Here is a 21,977-nt window from a genome sequence, read left to right as displayed (position 1 = left end):
GTATGGCTACTAAATATATATACAAATGAAAAATTAAATACAGTAATAAAAAAGAAATAAAAAATAAGGTGCATGGAGGTAAAAAAAAGTTGTCTGTGGACTAAACTATTAGTTTCTGTTTTGTGAGTTATTTCAGTAAAACAACCAAATCCACACAAGCAGAACCAAAATATGTAAACAAATGTTTGACACCTGTGGTTTCTTGTCCCACAATACTCTAAAAGAGCCTTTAATGAGCCTTTATTCAACCAGTCCAATTAGTCAGTCAACTTTTTAAAATATATGTTTTCCTCGTCCATTCTTGCCACAACAGTCAGTTGAAATATGATAATGAGAATTTACAGGCTATAGTGTTTAGGATGTTTTGCCTCCAGCTAAGCTCCGCCCCTCAAAATGCATCACATTGTTTACAAACCGTGTAGGGGTCCATATAGGCTTCTGTCTCACCTGTACATGGTACCTAGACTAAGGACAAATAGGCTAAAAAATTAATTTGTGCCAATAATAATCTGCTGTGATGACCTGTTCCCCTGAAACATTAGTGTCTATCTGGGATCGTGTGACTGAATGTGTAGTGTTTCTGTCTATCTGTATTTTTTATGTTGTTTGTCTGCTCGCTGTAAAACATATTGCCCCCCAGGGGGATAATAAAGTTCACCAAAACCAAGACCATCAAAACAAAGTTCTGTCCCTGTCCTCACACAAGCACAGGACAAAAAATACTGAGGAGCCAGTTCTCACTCTTTGGGAATCGGCTCTTCTGATTCACTACCAAGAATCGACTCCTTTGCGCATGACACATCATCGCTAGCTGGTAGCTTCTGGCAAGTACTGGAAGTCATTTGCATGGTGTCTAATGATAAGAAACAGCTGCGTACACTGGATAAGTTGAACGGATAGTGTGACTTTTTAAGGTAAACGCTCAGTAACGTAATATTCACTAAAACAAAATGTTCAGTTGCTACGTTTTTGGGGTAGTTGTAATCCCTAAGCTTGTTTAGCATTAGCTCAGCTAACTGGTTAGCTTGCCTCCAAACCTGGTTTCCTAACTAGCTAACTAGCTAAGTAGGTTGGCCTCGTCCGTAATCTTCTGTCACCGCTTAAATGCGCGAATTTACTTGTTAAAATGTTATAATAAAGGACAAAGTGGTGTTTTTGCGGCCCAGTCGGCTACAGCTGCGGTGACTTAACTTAGCTAAGCTCCTTTGTTATCCAGTTAGGAGGCTCATCTTAGCAACTTAACTAACAAATCACGTCAACAAACATTACCTGGTTGGACTTTTCTGCTTTTTTCTATTATGTTTTAGTATGTTTTCTGCTTTGTTGTGTGTTTATGTGTGTGTTTATTGTTGTTGCTGACATTGACGAAGCCGTTTCCGTGATTTAACTTGTTGTTGTTGTTGTTTTTTAATGTGAATTTGATTGTGTAGCTTATTTGTTATTGTTCTCTCACGGTGTCTGCGTGAATATTGACTCGTGACTTAATGTAGAAGTTAATGTAGAGTTGCTGAATTGCACTAGTTTCATTTTCTCTTCTTGGTAATAAGTTGTTTAGTTCTTGAAATGCCAGGGAAAGAAATAAAGGAGTGAAGAAGTGTTCAAAATCTGCTTGTTTTCTCTCAATCTGCTCAAATATTTCATTATATTTAACCTAAAATTATATAAAGAGCTTGGAACTATTCATCATTTTGATAATAAAGACTAATAATCTGCAGAAAATAACTTGGGAGTAAATCACCACCTTTGTGTCAACTTAGTGGTGAAAGAATTAAGTCAATCCACCATTATTTTTCAGTAGAATAAAAAATTAAAACTGTATTTGTTCTATTTTTTACTTCCCTGTTAAGAAGAAATTTCTTCGAAACAGATTACAGGTCTTGTTTGTTGGCGTTGTGTGTGTGTTAAGAAATATCATGACATCAACTCTGAAATGTCAGTCATGCGTACAGCTTCATAAATCCGTGTATAAATATAAATACACGTCGTTTTGTGATGCAGGAAAACGCCATGGAAGAACAGCCCGCGGACATAGAGGTGACCGTCAAAACACTAGACTCTCAGAGCAGAACCTACACCGTCAGTCCTCGGGTAAACACACGCTTATCCCGCTGCAAGTTTGGGAGTAATTCTCATTCTCAGGAGTGTGACTTGTGTTTATTTCCTTTTTTTATTCACATTTTTGTAGATGACAGTTGCAGACTTCAAGAAGCACATCGCCCCGTCGGTGGGTATTCCTGTGGATAAACAGAGGCTGATCTACCAGGGCAGAGTGCTGCGGCACGACCTGACCCTGACAGACTATGGTAAGTGGCATTTGGAGAAGTTAATTTTATCTTGATCCAAGGGCACTTCTTGATTCGTCTTTGCACAGCTTCCCTGTTTGTTATTGTTTCTTAACATTTGTTGAAACATGTTTGCAAATTTCGTTGGAGTTTACTTTTTAAAGTTTCATGTATTTTGCTCCAGTAGGGGACCATTTGACTGAAATAATCAATGATTTCTTTCAAGAAAACTCCAGCTTCTTCGATGTTAAGATGGGTTTGGATTATATTGAACAGAATATCTGGCCAAATAAATGATAACAGAGAAGATTATCTATGAATATTTCAAGTTTCAAGGTTTTTAGTATTATTCTAAAAGATGGTACGTTAAAAAGAACGAAGCACAGTCTTGAGGTTCAGTCACAGCACAAAATATATAAAGACAAAATATACCTAAACGATCTCACAGCAAAGATAAAGACTAGAATAAAGTGGGTATTAATAACTATGCAGAGCTTTTGCACAGTTTTTAAAAATCCGCTTTGAAAACCTAGATGCTTGAAGATTTTTCTTGTTGTTTCTAATATCACAAGTTTGATGTCAGTGCATTGCCACATGTGTACAGGTGTAGACATAGTTTGTTCTTTTCCCAGATGTCGGTGGAAATGTGATTCACCTGGTGGAGCGGGCGCCTCCTCCACCGTCCCCACCCGGCTCACAGTCTGGGGGCACCTCCGCCGACAGCGGGCCGTCCTCATCCTCCCAGGGAACGTCACAAGTGCCTCCACACGACCGCAACGCTAACAGCTACGTGATGCTCGGCACATTCAACCTCCCTGTCAACATCATGGACCCCCAGCAGATACAGGTGGGTCTGTTATTATTATTCTGTTATTATTTGCACATCAAAGTCTCTTTACGGGACTGATGAAGTGGCAAAAAAGAGCAGTTTTTAGGGACAGTCTTCTCAGGACATATGGTTCTGCTGCAAAATTTGTTTCGATACGTTTCATTATAATTTTAATGGTGAAATTTTTAGAATTACGAGGTCAAAATTATCCCAGTGATCTCGTTCTGAGCACACGTCTAACAAAAGACTCATGACTCATGTACTATTTGTAGAGAATTGGAAATGTAAATTATAATATAAAAAGAAATGTAAAACATATATTTTGCTGGTATTGTATGAACATATTGCACAAAAAATAGATGAGGAAGAAGAAACAGAGCTGCAGCTTCGGTGTTAAAAAAAAAAAAGTCTGATTGCACATCTTACATCATGTTGATGGATGGAGTTGTTGCATGAGAGAGTTCAGGTTGGTGATGAAACTGTTTTTCAGTCTGTTTATCTGTGCTCTGTATATCAGAGAGAGTCTGTCCAGCTCAAACCATGGCGCCATTTTTGCTACATCAGAGGTTAGATTCTACAGTGTAACTCTATGTTGAAATAAATGTCTTATTTTCACCATTAACGTTCCTATAAATGTTAATAATATGTTAAAGGTCCTCACTTAAATATCCCAGCGTCTACTTCCTTTAAATATCTTAAATGAGCTGTAAAATGCTTTGTAGCCCAATCACCTCATCAGTCATGGAGCTGTGTTTACCTTCTCCTCAGTCTCCGTGTTCATCCATCACCGTTAAAAGGTTCAAATTACTCAGAGAAATTATAAATACTATTAAACAAGTCTAGCATTAGCATGCTAGCCATAATTACTTAACGGTAACCGAGGTAAAGTTACGTATCAGTTAAATGTGTTTATCTACATGGACATAAATTACATGAACACATGGGTTTCACAGTATATATGACGCTAGCTGCTATTTTTCTAAGCCTTTAGTCTAGATAACTAGCTAGCATGAGGCTAGCATGAGGCTAGCATAAGGCTAGGCTAACTTCAAACTTCATTCATTTGTAAAGCAGTGGGCAACAGCTGAGAACTGGGTCATGAACTGTCCTCGATGATGTTATGAGCTCCACAGTGGAAAGTTATTCCATTGCTGAACAAACATCATGACGTATACTGTGAGCAGTGCGCTACGTCCTCCTCCGTCATCAGTCGTCCGTCATCATGCTTCATTTCCTCAGCACCTTTGTCTTCCATGTTGATGTGTTGTTGTTTCCAGACATTCATTAATTATCGTTGTCATTCAGATGTCAGTCCAGCAGATGGCCTGGGATGGGATGGGAGAGAATGCCAGAAATGCTCGAGTCACAACCAGCACCGGGGTAAGACTTGGACTTAGATTTTAATGATCCACCGTGTATAACATTGACATGTTTTGTAAATCTCCACCTTCTCTGTTGCAGAGCAACGGGTCAGTGAATGTGCACATCGATATGGACCAACCGGTGCAGAGCGAGCCGAGGCTGAGACTGGTGCTGGCTGAGAACCTGCTGAGGGACATCAATGATGTCATCCAGAGGATGGAGGTGAACTCCACCTTCAAACTCCTCCTGGCAGCGACGTGACTTCCTCCTCCTTTGCTAACGTCTCGTGTGTTTTCAGGGTCGGACCAGCGACTCATCCTCACAAACTGAGACAACTTCTGCTGCTGCTGCTGCTGCTGCTGCTGCTGCCGCCGCCGCCTCCTCCTCTTCCTCCTCCTCCTCCTCCTCCGCTCCTCCTCCTCCCTCATCTTCATCCACCACCTCCACTCCCTCCCCCTCTGCCCAGCCCATGGACACCTCCCCACCTGCGTCTACTCCCCCGCCTCCATCCTCCTCCTCAGCTCAATCTGAGGGACCAACACCGCAACCTGGACCCAAGTGAGACACATTCTGACAAATGTGTTGCATGTTGTGTGCGTTTCTACAAGGTGGTGCCACCTTCACGTTGTGTTGTCTTTGCTCTTGTAGTCATCCCAGCCCGGCCGAGCTGGCAGAGATGCTGACTGAGCTGCGTAGGGTGGAGGAGAGACTGCAGCCATTCATCCAGAGAGCTCACACCATCCTGGAGACAGCCACCAGCGCACAATACAACAACAACACAGTAGGATTCACACAGACTAACAATAACTGACTGATCTTTAATTTTTAGTTTTTTTCAGTATGTTAGGGGGAGTTTTACCCTCGATCCCAGGTCCCGACTAGGGGATGGGTGTGGTTCAGGTTTTTAGCTGGTAAAACCGGTACGTTAGAAACGGTGCTGGCGTTTAAAAGAATGGAAACATACAAACTTTGTCCAAAAGCAGTGGCTTTTTTTGTGCCAGAATATTAAATAACATAAATACAACCAAGACCAAGAAATAAATGGACCAATATAATAATAATAATAATAATAATAATAATAATAATAATAATAAGGTGTTACCTCTAGGGACGGGTGCCGATCCTGGGTACCATGATGCTAACGGTGCTTATGCTAACGGTGCTGATGCTAACGGTAGTATCCAGACTGATCTGGATGCTTCATTTGGTCTTTTTTAATTAGCTTAGCCTCCTTAGCTCTGTTGATGTGACGTCACATCGGGTTTTCTCCTGCATGGATGAAAGTGAACCTTCAAAATGTCTAAGACCAAACGTTTGTCAAAAGTTTCACCTCTAAAGATTCAGACTGTTCATCCTGCAACAAGGAGGAAACACCTGGAATTAGATTCAACATCTGACCAAGCGTAGCATTTTATTAAAAGACCAGAGATGTAGCGTCTCTGGTCCCTGACAGACCCCATTTATTTTATATTGGTCCATTTATTTCTTAGTCTTAGTTATATTAATTATATTAATAATCTGTTCAACTAACGTCACAAAATGTCTTAAAAATAAAAAGGCACCGTTTTTGGACATAGTTTGTATGTTTTCATTCTCTAAGCTCTGTTTCAAAAGTACCAGTTTGGCACCGTTATCGGATAAAACCTGAACGATCCCGACCTGTTCTCAGATGTCCTAAAGTTGGTTTCCTGTAGCTTCCTAAAGTCTTTCCTTGTCTTGTCCTAGAGTCGACTCTCTAAGTTAATAAAATGTGGAACCTTGTTGTCTCTACTCCAGAAATGTTCTGGACCAGAACATTTGTCTCCAGGAAACTTTTCTCTTCTTTTAAACCTTCAGTGTTTGTTGTTGTTGATTGGCTGCAAACCTTTAGATTCTGTTTAGATGATCTCCTCCTTCCAACTTGAGAAATATCCATATTGCATAATTTAGACCAAAGTTCTTCCAGGCAGCAGACATGTTGAGTCACGTGCTCGTCTTCTTAGAGTTTTGGCAGCTTTGACACTAACCAAACGACACTGAAACAGAAGAAGAAGAAAAGGTTATGAAGCTACAGGGACGTGGTTTTGGTTTATGTCCAATACAAAATAAATAACTACAAAAGATCCAGCAGGACGTCAGGACATAAGTTAGAACCGGCACCTTTTCACACAGTCTCTGTTTAACTTGGACTAAATGTTGTTGTTGTTGTCTCGTCTCGTCACAGGAGAGAGAGGACGACCAGCGAACTCTGGCCATGACCTGGGAGTGTCTCCGTCTCCTGGGTAACGCCCTGGTGGCCCTCAGCGACCTCCGGTTGAACCTCTTGAGTCCCGTTCCCCGCCACCTCCACGTGGTCCGGCCGTTTTCCCACTACGCCAGCCCAGTCACACTTCCTGGAGCTGTGCACCACCACATTCCGGTGCAGGTACGTGAAAACCAGGCGGGTTCTGGCTGAAAGTCGTCGCATCCTGAGTGTTTTATTAAACCCCCTCCTCTCTCCCGACAGATGAACCTGGGGGCCACAGTGACTGTTGCGGCCAACAGCACTGAGGGACAAGCCACGCCCACCCAGTCGGCCAGCCAGTCGGAGCAGGCAGGTCAGGGACAGACCTCCCCCCCACAGAGTACCCCGTCCAATCAGCAGGCTGGACAGGGACAGACCGGCCACCGGGTCATCAGGATCAGCCACCAGGCTGTCCCGGTGGTCATGATGCAGATGAACGCGGACGGTGTGTTGTCCCCTACCCGCCACTGATTGAATGCTCGGCCTCGATCGATGGCTGTTTGTTGTGTCCTGTGTCTCGGCGGCGGCGGCGTTTAGATAAAAGATCCAGAGTTTACTGAGGCCTGATTTACACGTCAGGTTTATCTCCAGTGTTTGTTGATGAACCGAAGTGATTTTTTAATTATTTATGTGTGTACGTTGCAGGCGCGGGTCCGAACCCTGCAGCAGCTGGAGGACCACAAATGCCTGGACAACCAGGTAAAGGACATTTCATAGATTTCTAAGTTAGACGTCTCAGGACAAACTCTTTATGTCGGGTCGGTGAACTTCTCTGAGTATTTGTCTGGGTTTGTATGGACGTCACGTCCTCCCAGGGCCACGCCCCCCGAGTGGCAAAAACATGGTGACATGTATCAGGAAACAGAGAGAGACCGGGAAAATGTGGATTATTAGATCAAATTATATATATTTTTTTATATGGACCTGATTTCAACACCAGGAAATACGACACTGATACTAAAGTATGACCTTTAGGTTCTTTATCCTCCTCAGACCCAAGCATTTGTTTGCATCTTAATTTCTTTAAGATAAGATTAAGATCTTTAGGTATTTATACTAAGAAGTATAAAAAAAAATAAGCACTGTCTTTAAACTGGAAGTAGATTTTTAAAACATTGAGGTGAACACAGGAATTATTTCACCAGCTTTTTACTGCCAATGTCTAAATGTGTAAAACATTTTTTTTTAATGCAAAAGCAAAATTGGAAACGATGAACGTCCTTAGATGAGCACTTGTTTTAAATTTGCATAATTTGGTGAGATAACTGCACATATATTCAGATTATTATTTCTATAATTATTTACATGACACACAAGTATTGAAAAATACCATAATTTTTTAAAAAAAATTTTACAGAGAAGTCTGGAAATTAAGGTCTGGGAAAAAGTATGGAATTTTGAGGTGTAGGAACCTTGTGTGTTAGTTTAAAACCAAACTTAAAATACCAAAATAAAAATGCACAGACCCTTTTGTTTCTCCTTTGTTTTTTGTTTTCTGCATAAATCCCGTTGTTCTCCTGCTGATGATGAGTCTGATCTTCCTGCTCCAGGTGCCCTCCCCCCTGACTTCATGAGGAACCTCATGCAACAGATCAGCCAGTACGCTGCCGCCGTAGCCACCAGCGCCGCCACCGCTGCCGCCACGGGCCACCCAGCGCCCCCCCAGCCCACCCCTCCAGGCTACAGCTCCACAGCCAACTCCTCCACCACCACCACCGGTCCCAACACACCCACCACCACCCCCACCGCTCCACCTCCACCTCCCCACGCCGGACCTCAGCCACAGGCCAGGGTCGTGTTTACCCGGCCGCCGTTTGCGCCCAACATGCCGCCTCCGGCCTTCGGGACGCGGGGAACCACCATCAACGTGAGGGCGGCCATGCCGGGCCAGCAGCCAGGACAGGTCGGGATGATCCTCTCTGATCAACCGTCTCTTAAACTTTTTAAAAGCGTTGTCAACGTTTGATTCTAACTAGAAATGGTTGCTCGCAGGCTTTCAACCCTGCTGCTCTGAACCAGATGATCAGTGGACTCGTGGGGCAGCTCTTAGTGCCAGGACAGATGGGTGAGTTCTCCAGCTGATAAACACGGACTTTAAAGCAGTTTAAGGAATTTAAATCATTTCTGTTTCTCCTGCAGCTGGTCAAACAGCCACATCCACTTCCTCCTCCTCCTCCTCTCAAACCTCCTCTTCCTCCTCCTCCTCCTCCTTTTCTTTCTCCACCTCGGGTCCAACGCCTCCTCCTCCCACCGCCTCCTCCACCGCTGCCCCGAGCCAAACTGAGGCCACGGCCGGTGAGCCCCAGCCCCAGGAGATGCCGGACCTGGGCCAGCTCCTGGGCTCTCTCCTGGGGGTGGCCGGTGGAGCAGGCGGAGGCCCCGCGGCCCCCTCCATCACCGTCACCACATCCGGCGTCCCGGCCTTCATCCAGGGAGTGAGTGAATTCATGCAGGTCAGTGTTTGACATTACACTCTGACACTACAGGTGAATACGGTAAAAATTTTAACAGATATCACCATGAAATGGTCAAATAAATCAATGACAGGTGTGAAATAAATCTTCTTTTTCTTTTTGACCTCACAAAGCACAAACCATTAGGGCAAAATACTCACATCCAGATATATTCAGGCTTAATATATCCTCATATGTTTTTATGCAAAGTGAGTCAAAGCCAAATTTGATGCACAAGTATTGAAAATGGCTATTTTAATGCAAAAAATATATAAATACAATAAATAAATAAATAGGTTTCTTCAGCTGATGCCCAGAATGATGCCGAGCTGGTATATTATAAACAAATAATAGAGTTTTTTAAATTTCTAAACCTCCATCACTGCAAAAACAGCTATTTCCTGACAAAATAAGCACAAAGTTATTGTCTCTGAACAAAACATAAGATGTATTTCTTTGATAAAAGGATATTTTGCTTTCTTGAAATTCCTGTTTTGCAGTGCACATTTAAAGGTTCACATTAAAATAAAAAATAGCCCATAAAATAAAACAACAGTCCTTTTCTAACAAATCCTCAGCGATGCAAATAAAAACATTACGACTTGTCACTTTTCTTGTCATAAGACACACAAAATGAAGCTTGCATTGTGCTACTTTGTGTAGTGGCTGGAGCTTTTTGTTTGCAATTTCACACAATCTACATTCTGTAGCTTGTGGCGCTCGGTACATTTACATGCACCAGACGTCCTGCAGGTAGAGAAAAGATTACAGCGCATAAAATTCTATAGATATTTATTTATTTATTTAACTTTTTTTTTCTTATTACAACAAAAAAAGGACATTTCTGTGTGTCTGTTTTCTGTGAAAACAGACACAAAGGGAGTTTTCCAGTATATAAGGTTAAACTTGTAACGGTACAAAACAATATATGCACAAATGTAAATAAATAATCCTTGTAAACGTAATTTAAATAAATTAAACCAAAGCCAAAACATCAACATTACTTCAGGTTGTGTTGTTGTGTGTTGTTGTGTGTTTTATAGATGATGTTAAATATGTCTGAGGCTGTAATTAAAAAGCTCTAAACACAAGGAGTGAATTATTATCTGGTGATTTGAACTTACTTGTAAACTGCACCGTGTGCGTTTCCTTCGTAGGCCTCCCAGCCCATCTTTTCTCCACCCCCACCTCCTCCTTCTGGTCCCGGTTCTGCTCCGGCCCCGGCTCCCGGTTCGGGACCCGGCCCGACGCCCAACCCCACGGCCGCAGCAGCCGAAGCCCTCAACCCGGAGCTGTTCACGGGCATCGTCCGCGGCGTCCTCAGCACCATGATGGGTTCTCTGGGCCAAGCTCAGAACGACACGGAGAGCATCGCCCAGTTCATGCAGAGACTGTCGCAGGCCACCAACATCTTCATCAGTCCAGAGGATCCTACAGGTAGCACACGTCCCCCAGACACAACCCGAACTCATATACGTGTTTGTGTAGTTAATGTCATGACTTGTGGTTCCCAGGGTTCTTCGGAGAGCTGCTGATGCTGGTGTGCCAGACGTTCACCATGTCAGACCTGGTGATGCTGCTTCACGGCCAGCACCAGCCTCTGGGCCGCATCCAGCCCCAGCTGTCCCAGTTCTTCACCCAGAACTACCTCAACGGCCGAGAGCCCACGGATCAGAACATCGCTGTCAGTGCCACTCTGCAGAAATCCTCTCTCTTATCACTCACTCACTTATTTATTTATTTATTTATTTATAAATGGACAGTTTACATCAGTGAACGTTCCTTTGGAAGAAAAGAAAGATGCACCCAATCGGGCCATAGTTCCTTAAAAATAATAAATAAAAATACAGTACACATAGAATACGCAGTAACAATATAAAATACATTAAAACACACGTGGGTGTGTAGATGGAGTGTGAGTCTGCAGCAATGCAGACTCCAGGACATAATTATTGTTGTAGTTGTGTTAAGTTGTGGTTTCTAACCGTAATAGATGCTTTCTTTTTCTTCTTCATGTATAATTTTGCATCTTGTCTCTTGTTCCTCCCACAGGCGGCTGCTGACAGTCTCGTCAATGAACTAGAGGAGTACATCACCGAGAGCTTCGTAAGTCCTGCATGTCCGTTATATCTCTAGGAAAAAGACAGAGAGAAACACATTAACATCAGAACAAAGGCTGAGCTTAATATATCTTTATTTTCTGTTCCCACTTTATCCAGTAATAAAATCATTTTTATTGAAATTTGATCTAAAACTGTTGCACTTTTTTGGACAGGTACAGATTTTATCATCATATATTTGATATTATCATTAATTGGGTCTCTAACTACTTAAGGTGAACCACTATAGGTGAATAGAATAAAAATTTTAACTGATTAACTACAAGTTTTCTGTGAATTTATATTTAAATATGCACATTGATCAACGTATTAGATTAATTTCCAGGTATTTACTGAGGGAATTTTGGATGTCTCTTTGTATCACTCTGTAAATCACAAAACATTGTCAACAGTCCCAAAAAAAGTGGAGATATTTAAATTCTTACATTGTAAAATCATGAGTATTTTTATTGGAAACCTCTATGAACCAAACCAAATCTACTCAAAACGCATCATATAATCATATCAGCATTTATAATATCAGATTAAATTTTCAATAAGTTGATCGTCTCCACCATCGTCTCCTTTTACCAGAGTCAGTTTACGTCCGGATGAACTCATATGAATCTGACTTCCTCTCTCTTCTCCTTTATCTGGCTTTTCTTTGTCTTTTCTTGCTAATTTGAGCTGTAATTTTCTTCTTATATCAGACTTCACTGCATTTTTAAATGTCCCTCTCAGATAAACTCAGACTAGAGGCAGAATATCTGGTCACTACTGAACCAATCACGTTGAACCAATCAGAGTTTAGCCTCAGATCGGCCTTTATACCTTCACGATTGGTTTCCAGTAGAAAGGATGTGACCATATTTGGAGCTGACTGACTTCTGCAGGAGAAAAAGAGCTTCACAACAGTTCCTCATATACCAGATAGAGACGATGCGACAGTAAAAAGACGACTTTAATAAATTAGAGGCTCAACACAGACACAAATGAACATCTAAATGTGCATTTTGACCATTTTTTTAAACTAGTTTGATAGAAGTCATGTTAATGAAGCAAAAAAATGGGTGAAAATGTGTTTTGCTGCTGTGTTTCACCTGAAAAGCAGTTAAATTAAAGCCTCGTTCTCTTGTTCTGTGCTGCAGAGAGAGTCGTCCGTCACGGTGCTGGAGGGCGTCGACGTCACCCAGACCAACATGTCTTTCTTCAGACAGCAGCTGACTCAGATCGCCACACACATCCTGCGCTGCACCGGTAAACCTGGAGTTTATTCGCCTCCGTTTTGAGTTTTAAGTGAAGCTCCTCGATATCGGAGGCAATAAACATTCAACACTTTTTTATCTCGTCCAGATGAGACTTTCGGCCCCCGACTGCTGCAGATGTGCAACCAGGCGCTGTTTGAGTGTCTCGCCCTCAACCTGTACTGTCTGAGAGGAGACCAGAGAGCCCTGACTGCAGTCATCAACCACCGAATAGTCAGTACAGTGCACCGCCGCACCACCATGAACGAAGGCCAGGTCTACGATTTGGCCCAGCAGAGCACTGAATTGTCATGTCATTCACTTCTCCTTTCAGTGGTCATAATGTTGTGGCTGATTCTTTAGCAGGAAGAACCATTGAAATATGGAGGCACTCCAAGATTTCTTTGGATAATTTCTTACAGCTCTTCTATTTCTCCCACATCAGATTTAAATTCACTTCTTATCCTTTTCCAAATATGCATAAAAAAACGTCCTGAGTCTGTTTTTTTTCTCTGAACGTCACTTATATTGATAATTACTGAGTCAGGGTCAAGTAGCATCGGCGCAGCTTCCTGTGTCCTGGATTAAATGAATCCAAAGTGGCGTAAAAAGTCTGGACCTGTGCATTAAAACCTCAATTTTGCTCCTGTCGTCTCAGCGGAGGATGTCGAGCGACATCAGCCCCAGTCTGGTCAACTGGATGACCAGCATGATGACGATGCGTCTGCAGGTCATCCTGGAGCACATCCCCATCTCACAGGAGCAGATCCAGAACTACATCGTCCACACGCAGGTAACGGACACACTCCACGCTTCGATGCTTCTCTTCATTGTGCAGAACCAGGTGAACATGCGTCGGTAACATGCACAGAAAGCGGCAGCAGCCTGTCTGATCTGATGGCCGCTGCGTATCGCGTTACTCTGGACGGCGCGTCTGAAATGGCTAATAAATATTAGATGTCATTCTTTCACAGAGAGATCAGTCTTCAACGGCTGGCGCACAAGAGCCTGAACGGGCGCAAAGTGCGACGGTAAGCATGGTGAGTGTGTGTGTGAGTTCACGTGAACTCTCAGTTTGACGTTTTACGTCCGCGGCTCTGGCTTCACACTTTCTGTGTTTCCTGTTCTCCACAGGTCGGCGACACCCACTCGCCGGCTGCAGCCACCACGGCGGAGGAGGTCATGTCGGCGTCACGCGACACGAGGGCGCCGTCACGGGAGCCGAGGGTGTTGCCTGGAGACCTGGGGGCCTCGGGCGGAGCTGCACCGTTAGGTGGCGACATGGCGGCAGCGGGAGCCGAGGGAGGGAGCGAGGAGGCTGCCGGGGAGTCGGAGGCCTGGGCTGCTGCTGTTCCCCCTGTAAGAACCTCCACCACCACCACCACCACCACCACAGCTTATTTACCGTTTCTCTGTAGGACAGTGTTTACTACACATGTCACAGTGTAGATTAGATACGGTTCAACGTTTTGTGATTACACAACTGCACAGTTAGATGCAGTTTAGCATCTAACTAGAATTGCATGTAGCATAAATAGTGTGGTTTATTAGAGGTTTATGTTGGTTTATAGCATATGGACAATATTTATAGATGGAAACCTATGTACAGGTGAGTGAGCAACATACACACAATGACTGAGCTACAGTGAACATATTATACAGGTGGATTTGTGCTTTAAATGTAAACATGTGCGGCTATAAACATAATTAATACTAGAGGAACTGATAAATTAAAGGGATTTAAAGGGTGGGTTTAATTTTATAGTTTCATGTTCTCTAGAAAAAAATGGAGAAAACACATCTCTACCTCCTCCTGTGGGTCAAACTGATGCTGGTAACCCGGGGATACGGGCGGCGCCATCTTGTCTCTGAACACTATTGAGGGCGGAGCCACATTATTATTAGTAGCCAATGACCCGCCCACTCTTCCTCTAGACTCAGCTAGATGCTAGCTAATCATATTAATCATATTAATTCACTGAACTAAAATTTAACCTAAAATACAAATATCCTTTAGTCGGGTAGTTAGCTCAACTATTAATTTAGTAGCTTTGATTTGACGTTCAGTGGTTGTCAGTGGCAACTGTCAATCATCATGATGTCACTTCCTGTTTTAATAGCGTTAAAAACAACTAAAAAACAACTTGTCAGACATTAGCATTATATTAACTACATAAAATGACTAATTTGGGGAAAAAAAGATGCAATAACATGGAGGGGGCGGGGCTTATATGACCTATACTGCAACCAGCCACCAGGGGGAGCATGTAGGGAGCATGTCGCGCTCCCCATCTAACATGATCCCACTCTAGGAGGATTAATTGTTCTTAAAAGCAGAACTAATCAGGGTTTGTGTTTGGGTTTTGCTGCTGTAGTGAAATGTTTAAAGTGTGAACGTATTGTCTCTGTGTTTGTGTGGCAGGAGTGGGTTCCCATCATCAGGTGCGACATGATGACCCAGAGGAAGATGAAGGCTCAGCCTCCGCTGTCTGACGCCTACCTGCACGGCATGCCAGCAAAACGCAGGAAGGTAATCAGATCAGCTGTTTAGTTTGTGTGTCCTCCCCCCCGTTTGTTCTCTTCTTGAAGCATTGTGCGTTTGTTTGTGCGTTTCCAGACTGGACAGGGCGCCGCCAGCCTCCTGTCTCTGTCTGACGCAGTGAGTCAAGCAGCCAGGACGGCGGGAGTGAAGCCAGTCACCTCGGCCGAGCGGCTACAAGACGACCTGGACACGGACGAGCTGAAGGAAGCTTACGCGGAGCAGGTAGAGACCATGTGACCTCACTGCGTTTAGGCGCCGCCATCTTTGCGTCCGAAAACGGCCACGGCGCCGTTTTAAATTACACATAATATTTACGTTTCACTGTTGTGGCTCTGCTACTTTCCTCCTCACTCCACTGCGCGTCAGAGACGGTTTTAATTACTTTGCAAATTATAATAGATGATTAAAAATATGTCGAAGTAAATCAGCTCCGTGTTTGTCGTCCTAACGTCCAAACTTGGATTTAAAGCAAATCCTTCATGATTCTTAAGTGACAAGAGGCAGGAAAAAAGCTGCAAATCGAACAAAAGTCTTTGTTATGAGAAGTATGTTCGGTAATTTGTAAATTTTACTTTACAAATTACAGACATGTTCAGAGCACAGACGTCCGTGATTATTAGAAATTACGGGACGTCTTCAGGTAAAACAAGTCACGTGTAAATGTCGGGGACAGTAAGTTGGGGCAGACGCTTCAGTCTTATTCTCACGGGACTAGTTTTAACTGGGGACCTCCGGTAATTTCTAATAATCCCATTTGAAAATAACAGTGTATCGACCGAATTAAGGTGATATTTTGAACATTTCCAGTGTATCGCTTCTGTATTGATTGTGATTTTTTATTTTCTGCGTCTTTTTGTTTGATTTGCATTTTTGCATTTCTGAACTATTCACCTGTTTAGACGAATGTGATCATTGAATTAATCATTAATGTGTTCATCTGTAAAGGAGGAGCTGATTTTAATACTGGTAGGTCATTGGTAATTTCTTCCCCGAGATAAATAGTATCAAAAATTTATTTTTATCATCCATTATAATCTGCAAAGTAGTTAAAACTGTCTCTGACGTGAAGTAGAGTGAGATGGAAAGTAGCAGAGCCACAACACTGGAACGTAACTTAGAGTAAAACTCAGAGTTTGTTCATCCCGCGTGAATGAACCACAGGAAACAAGGACGTCCTCAGATTAAACTAATCTAAACTAATTTTAAGGAGTTTAAAGTTGAAGGTAATAAATATAGATCACAACCGATAATTGAATCTTTTCCAAGCGTCACTGTCTCGCCGTCTTATTCAGGCCTCATTCATTCATATTTGAACCTGTGCCCCAGATATTAACAGATATTATCAGAATCAGAATCATTTCCTGAATTTATTCCGATTCAATGCAACATTGATTCGTTTAAAGATTTATATTTATAAAACAAGTATCAAGTATCGTCATTGGTTCCAGAGGTTTGTGACATTTCACATCTTTTTCGATCCGATCAGCTCAACATAAACCAACATAAACAGTCACAGTGGAGCCGAGTCTGCGACTCCTCCCTGACTCTGCTGCAGTTTAGCTGCTTTAGTTTCAGCAGAAGTGGTCAGACAGGTTTTAATTGACTTTCCTTTTCATCAGATTTCCTGTTTGATCTGTGACCTACCAAACTCTCCCAGTAGTTAAACCGTGTGGACTGAGGTGTAGCTCCTTCCTTCTATAGTACAATAAGAATTAATAACAGTCATGCACTAAACTAAATGACTTGTTCTGATGTTCAGTTGATGTAGAAACAGAATCAGAAAGGAGGCGATTAAACCGTGTGTGTGGTTTGTGCTGTTGAACTGGTTTGAATGGAAAGTGGTTCTGGTATTAAGCTAAAACGACACAATAATAGGAACATATGACTGTTCAGTAGTAAAACAAACCACAGTCTGTAAAATGAAAAAGTTAATGAACAAACTAAAGGCTCATTTACTCTCATGCACATAGTGCAGTTTTTCCAATAAAAGTAACTATTAATCCTCGGTTTCACACAGTATTTTAAGAGTTGTGACATCAAACAACAGTGAGACCTAGAACTAAACAGAAATGTCTGGTTGTTCATTACAGGTTCCTAAAAATACTTTCATAATGTTCTTATTTGCACCAAAACAAAGGGAAACATTCAAAGTTGTCTAGTTATGAAAGAAGGAAGGCGAAAAACCTACAAACACACAAAAAAATAAGACCAATGTAAATAAAATCCAGCATTTTCCATCAAAATCTTATTAAATATTCTTTTTTCACTTGCATGAAATCAAATATTTAAACTGAATTTTTACTGTAAATTTTTCAAATTTTAAACAGAAATACTCTGTTTTTATACATAAATATTTTAAATTTGCATTTTAACTAATAATTATCAACTTAAGCCAAAACATTTTTTTTTTAGACAAGGAAACTAATTTGACCTTTACTTTATCTCACGCTTTAATAATTTGTGGAAAATAAACAAAAAGTGTGTGACCCAAAAAAAACTAAGCGCATTCACTGATCCTTGCAATTATATTATATTCCACTTGTTTTTAAGCATTTTTTTTATATGTATCCTGTATTTACTGACTGTCAGAGTGGTGGATATTATTCTGTATTTTGTACATTCTTTCAGCTTTGATACTGATTCTGCTACTGTGACAAGGTAATTTCCCAAACGTAGGACGGATAAACGTTGTCTTATAAGTTACATAACATAAAATAAAAAATAAAAGAGAGTCCAGTGAGGAGTCGTGAGTTTACTGGTATTAGATCCAAGTCTTTTTAGTGTCTGTTAGTGAGTGAAATGTGTTTTTGTTTCCCTAGAGACATTCATGAGTATTTAGAGCAGGGTTGTTATATGAGAATGAGAATTCACTGGTGTACCTAATAAAGTGGCACGTAACCCTGTTCCTGTGCCTCCGTCCTCAGCGACACTCATCTCTCCTCTTCCTCCTCTTCTTCCTCTTCTCTCAGGTTAAAGCCGACATCAAGAAGCGAGTGAGGGAAGATCCCGACTTCAACTCTCAGCAGTTCCCCAACGCACACAGAGCTTTCTCCTCAGACTCATAAACCCCCCCGACCCCTCCGTCCCCCCCCAGCTCTGCAGCCGTGTCCTCCTTTCATCTGCTTCCACTGCCCTGCCCCCCCCCCACACTGTCCAGCGACCTCTTTTTAAACAGCTTTCTCCACTAACTGCCTGATGTTAATGTTCACTACTCCTCCTCTCCGGTGCCTATTTATTGCTTTCTGTTTGTTTTGGATATTCTGAGAGAATGTTCCTTATTAAAAAAAACAAATATGACACCAAATTTGGATTTAGACTTAACGAGGCCACTTTAATTCAGTCTGATGTGTGTGTGTGTGTGTGTGTGTGTGTGTGTATTTGTATCTTCCACATTCTTATGCTTGTGTCGCTTTTGTTAATATGAAACCTGAGTCCTAAACATCATCTTCATCTTCATCATTATTATTATTATTATTATTCAACAGACTTCTGCCTTCCTCTCAGTACGCTCGAGCACAAGAGAAGACTTTCATGTGATGCTGTTTGGTACATGAATGTACAGTAAGCTTAATAAAAACCTTGATTAAAACACACGAGCACAATCCTTTCAGGTCGTATCAGTAGCTTTGTGCACTTATGTCACTGTCCTGTGTACAAATACTATGAATTAAAACTAATCAAATCACATATACGATCAGTGGCCACTTTATTAGGTACACAAGTGTGTGCATTCTAATCTAATCTAATCTAATCTTATCTAATCTAATCTAAATAACAGCAACACTTACATCCTCCAGAAAAGTTGAATTAACGCCTCTGAATCAACTAAACAGTAGAATAAGTCGTGAAGGAGGATTTACTGCAGGGTTAGAAATCATTATATAGTGTATCTAATAATTTGGCATGTATCTTAAGTTAAAAGTCCCTGCAACAACCCCAAATGATTGTTATACTGCATTAATTTGACTATTTACTAGTACATTTAGGGCTGCAGCTCAGCTAATTGGTTTGTAAAACTTAAGAAATGACAGAGAACTGTGACTTTTTTTTTTATATAATTGTTTGTTTATTTTTTAAAAAAGGATTAACAAATATTTGCCAATTAATTTTTCAGTCTATGTAATAAAATATATTGTGTAAAATGTCAGCCAAGCAACTATGGAGGGTTGGAGCGGAGAGAAGCAAATTAATAATAAAAATAATTATCATAAATATCTTCGTGGCTGTTTGATTTTATGTCACGATATATATATATCAATATCAAATGTTTTTATTTTATTTCTTTGGAAAGTTTCACACGTGTAATCAAATCTAAATCCACTGGAAACCGGAAGTACGGCGTCGCCATGGTAACGGAGTCGCACAAAAGTCTGCAACTTGAACTCATGTTTATGTTTGTACACATTTTTGAAAAATAAAGTACGCCGATTGAAGTGCTATTAGTTGATTTTTATTGTCTATCACTGCATGCATCGACATCGGTCACTAAATTATTTTTATTCTTTAAAAAAAACTTAAAAACACGGAGATTCTCAGGCGAATTCTGCAGTGAGTTACTCTGCAACTATGGTTAGCAGAGTTATTTAGCTTCTATTTATTTATATTTTGTGATATTAAACAAGCCGAATTAACTATCAATAGTGAAGTTTTACGGTGTATCACTGGATGTATGGATATTTATCAAGGGATTACAAATAAGAAATATTAAAATCGTAAAGTTTTAAAAGTGTTGTACTATTACGGTGTTTAGCAAATATGTTTAGGTTCTATTTATTAAAAATTGGGATAATAAACTCTCCGAATTAGCTAGTAATACTTAAACGTAATGAAGAAATTCAGATCATATATTAAAAAAAAATGAACGTGTACACTAGATTAATAGTTCAGAACTCGCCTGAGAAATAACAAGATTTTAAGATATATCGATTACTAGTGTTATTTAGTGATTATTGTAAGATAAATAAATACTCCATACCAAAAAGAAACAGTTCATAACAGCTTCGGCGAACTTAACTTTACCAAAATAAATAAAATAAATAAATAAATAAAAATATAAAACGAGACCGAACCTCCGTTAAAATAATTTAATATTTATTCCGTTTCTACTCCATTCATTGATAACTGTTAGTTCAACTCATTGCATAAACCAAAAATAAACTATTAATGTTGAATTCGGCGTACTCGGTTTTACATGATATAAACAAATAACATTCAAAAAACACTATATCTCTGGCGGTTTACTCGTAGTGGGCAGAGATGGAAACACCGGAACTAGCATGAGAACAACCCAATTTTAAAGATTTCTAAAGTGTCATATTAATACAGTGAAATCTGTCCGTACATCCAATGACCCGTAGCGAAGCTGAGCTGATTTTAGTTAATTCGGCATATTTTATTTACCAAAATACAGAAGTATAAGAAGAACGGAGCTCATTTGTTTTTGCACTTAGTCTCCGTGGCAACATCATGTTTCCCGTTTCTTGCGTAATGTTACGCATCCAAGGCGAAGTACAGTTATTCCAAAATACTATGAGAAAAAACTTCCTTTTATTCATTTTTTTTATTGTTTCGTTTTCTGAAACCACTTTACTTCCAATGTTAGGAGGACCTTCATATTTTTCTGGCTATTATATATTTGTTCACTAGATGGAGCTGACACGTTTATTTCTGTTGAGTTAAATTTAAATCTCAAGTTCTTTATTAACCGGATTTAATGGACCCTATTAAAACATTCATTCGACTTCAAATAATAAAACCATAATAATTCATCAGGGTTTGGAGGAAAAGAAAGACTCAAGTATAATCATATTAGCTCTAATCTTTAGATATTTCTAAAGCATGTGTCACATCCTTCCACTTCCCTTTACTCTATAGAAATATTGGCATGAATAGGAAGTTTTTAACTAACCTTCATTTGCTTCAGCTCCATTCTTGTGGATTCTTCTCATTTGCTGCCCAAAATGGAAAAAATAAAATCAGTAAACTGTGTAAGAAAAGGACGATTCAAAAAAACATTAATACTATAAAGTTAAAATACAAGTTTAGTGTTTTAGTTTATGTCCCAGTCTGTGGTTCAGGACCATAAAAAGGCTCAATGGATGAATCTGGGATGACTGAGGGGACATTTTTCAAATCTGACCTCACGTTCTTTCATCTGTTTTGAGAAAGATTTCACTTGAATTTACTCTGCTGCCTAAAATCCCTCATGCACAGAACTAGTTTAGCGCTTGAATGCACTCAACTTTAAATGAATAAATAAATCAAATAATTGCAATAATTGCATGTCAATAATAATAATAATAATAATAATAATAATAATAATAATAATAATGATGTCAAATATTTGCAGTTTGTATGTTCCTAACATCCTTGAGTTTTCAACAGAAAGAAACTAGTTTCATGTAATGAGAGGATAAATGATGGGAAACTGCTGCAAGTTAAAAGAAACAAAAATAACCAGAGACTTTATTTAAATCTTCCAGAAATTTTAATTAAAACCACCTTTTAAATGTGAGAATTCACGGCTTCATATCTTCATGGATAATTTTTTTTTAAGGTTGTTGTTGTTCTGGAAAAATTAGATTTTGTTTTATCAGTTTCTTTATTTTTTACAGAATTTATTCAAGATAAATAATAAATTAAGCTAATATTTGACATTAGAAACGGCTTCATTATAACAAAGAGCTGAATCTTAAATAAATGAAATGGATATAAAAGTGGAGAGGAAGTGGTTTGACTAAACAGACTGATTTACTGTTTCTGCTGCTTCTAAACTTGCATCTGATTTGACTTCAAACCTCAGAACAAACGGTGAAACAGGATTAAACCTTTACAACTTTAGATTTCTGAGGACAAACGGTCACATAGAAATATAAGGAGCTCCTTTAAATGTTTAGTGAATAT

The 21,977-nt window shown here is 40.4% G+C and overlaps 1 protein-coding gene across 3 annotated transcripts; it reads left to right on the top strand.

Annotated features, from left to right (window-relative positions):
- Positions 1 to 795: 795 nt before the first annotated feature.
- Positions 796 to 19,513, top strand: bag6 (BCL2 associated athanogene 6). Of its 3 annotated transcripts, none has more exons than XM_047599058.1 (25): positions 796 to 914; positions 1,999 to 2,088; positions 2,186 to 2,303; positions 2,915 to 3,129; positions 4,417 to 4,491; positions 4,573 to 4,695; positions 4,772 to 5,031; positions 5,122 to 5,254; positions 6,677 to 6,877; positions 6,959 to 7,049; positions 7,382 to 7,435; positions 8,287 to 8,639; positions 8,729 to 8,801; positions 8,876 to 9,189; positions 10,347 to 10,626; positions 10,704 to 10,873; positions 11,242 to 11,295; positions 12,437 to 12,545; positions 12,642 to 12,766; positions 13,191 to 13,325; positions 13,507 to 13,572; positions 13,667 to 13,891; positions 14,955 to 15,062; positions 15,150 to 15,296; positions 18,044 to 19,513. In XM_047599058.1, exons 2-25 carry the CDS (start codon positions 2,008 to 2,010, stop codon positions 18,137 to 18,139), a joined length of 3,606 nt encoding a protein of 1,201 aa, XP_047455014.1. In that variant the 5' UTR covers positions 796 to 914; positions 1,999 to 2,007; the 3' UTR covers positions 18,140 to 19,513. The 3 variants fall into 3 exon arrangements, with proteins under 3 accessions (XP_047455014.1, XP_047455013.1, XP_047455012.1); XM_047599057.1 differs by having other exon boundaries at positions 6,959 to 7,181; positions 13,507 to 13,563; XM_047599056.1 differs by having other exon boundaries at positions 6,959 to 7,181.
- The last annotated feature ends 2,464 nt before the right edge of the window (positions 19,514 to 21,977 follow it).

Source organism: Mugil cephalus, chromosome 11, assembly GCF_022458985.1.
Source record: "Mugil cephalus isolate CIBA_MC_2020 chromosome 11, CIBA_Mcephalus_1.1, whole genome shotgun sequence".
Lineage (NCBI taxonomy): Eukaryota > Metazoa > Chordata > Actinopteri > Mugiliformes > Mugilidae > Mugil > Mugil cephalus.
Note: the sequence above shows the minus strand (reverse complement) of the source record. Positions and strands in the feature narration are given on the sequence as shown.

What these genes read in the sequence shown, in the direction of transcription:
- bag6 (XM_047599056.1), top strand. Translation starts at nt 2,008, where the DNA reads ATGGAAGAACAGCCCGCGGACATAGAGGTGACCGTCAAAACACTAGAC. An exon ending in CCACGGATCAGAACATCGCT is followed by an intron (nt 10,874 to 11,241) that starts GTCAGTGCCACT and finishes TTCCTCCCACAG; the next exon opens with GCGGCTGCTGACAGTCTCGT. An exon ending in ACTACATCGTCCACACGCAG is followed by an intron (nt 13,326 to 13,506) that starts GTAACGGACACA and finishes ATTCTTTCACAG; the next exon opens with AGAGATCAGTCTTCAACGGC.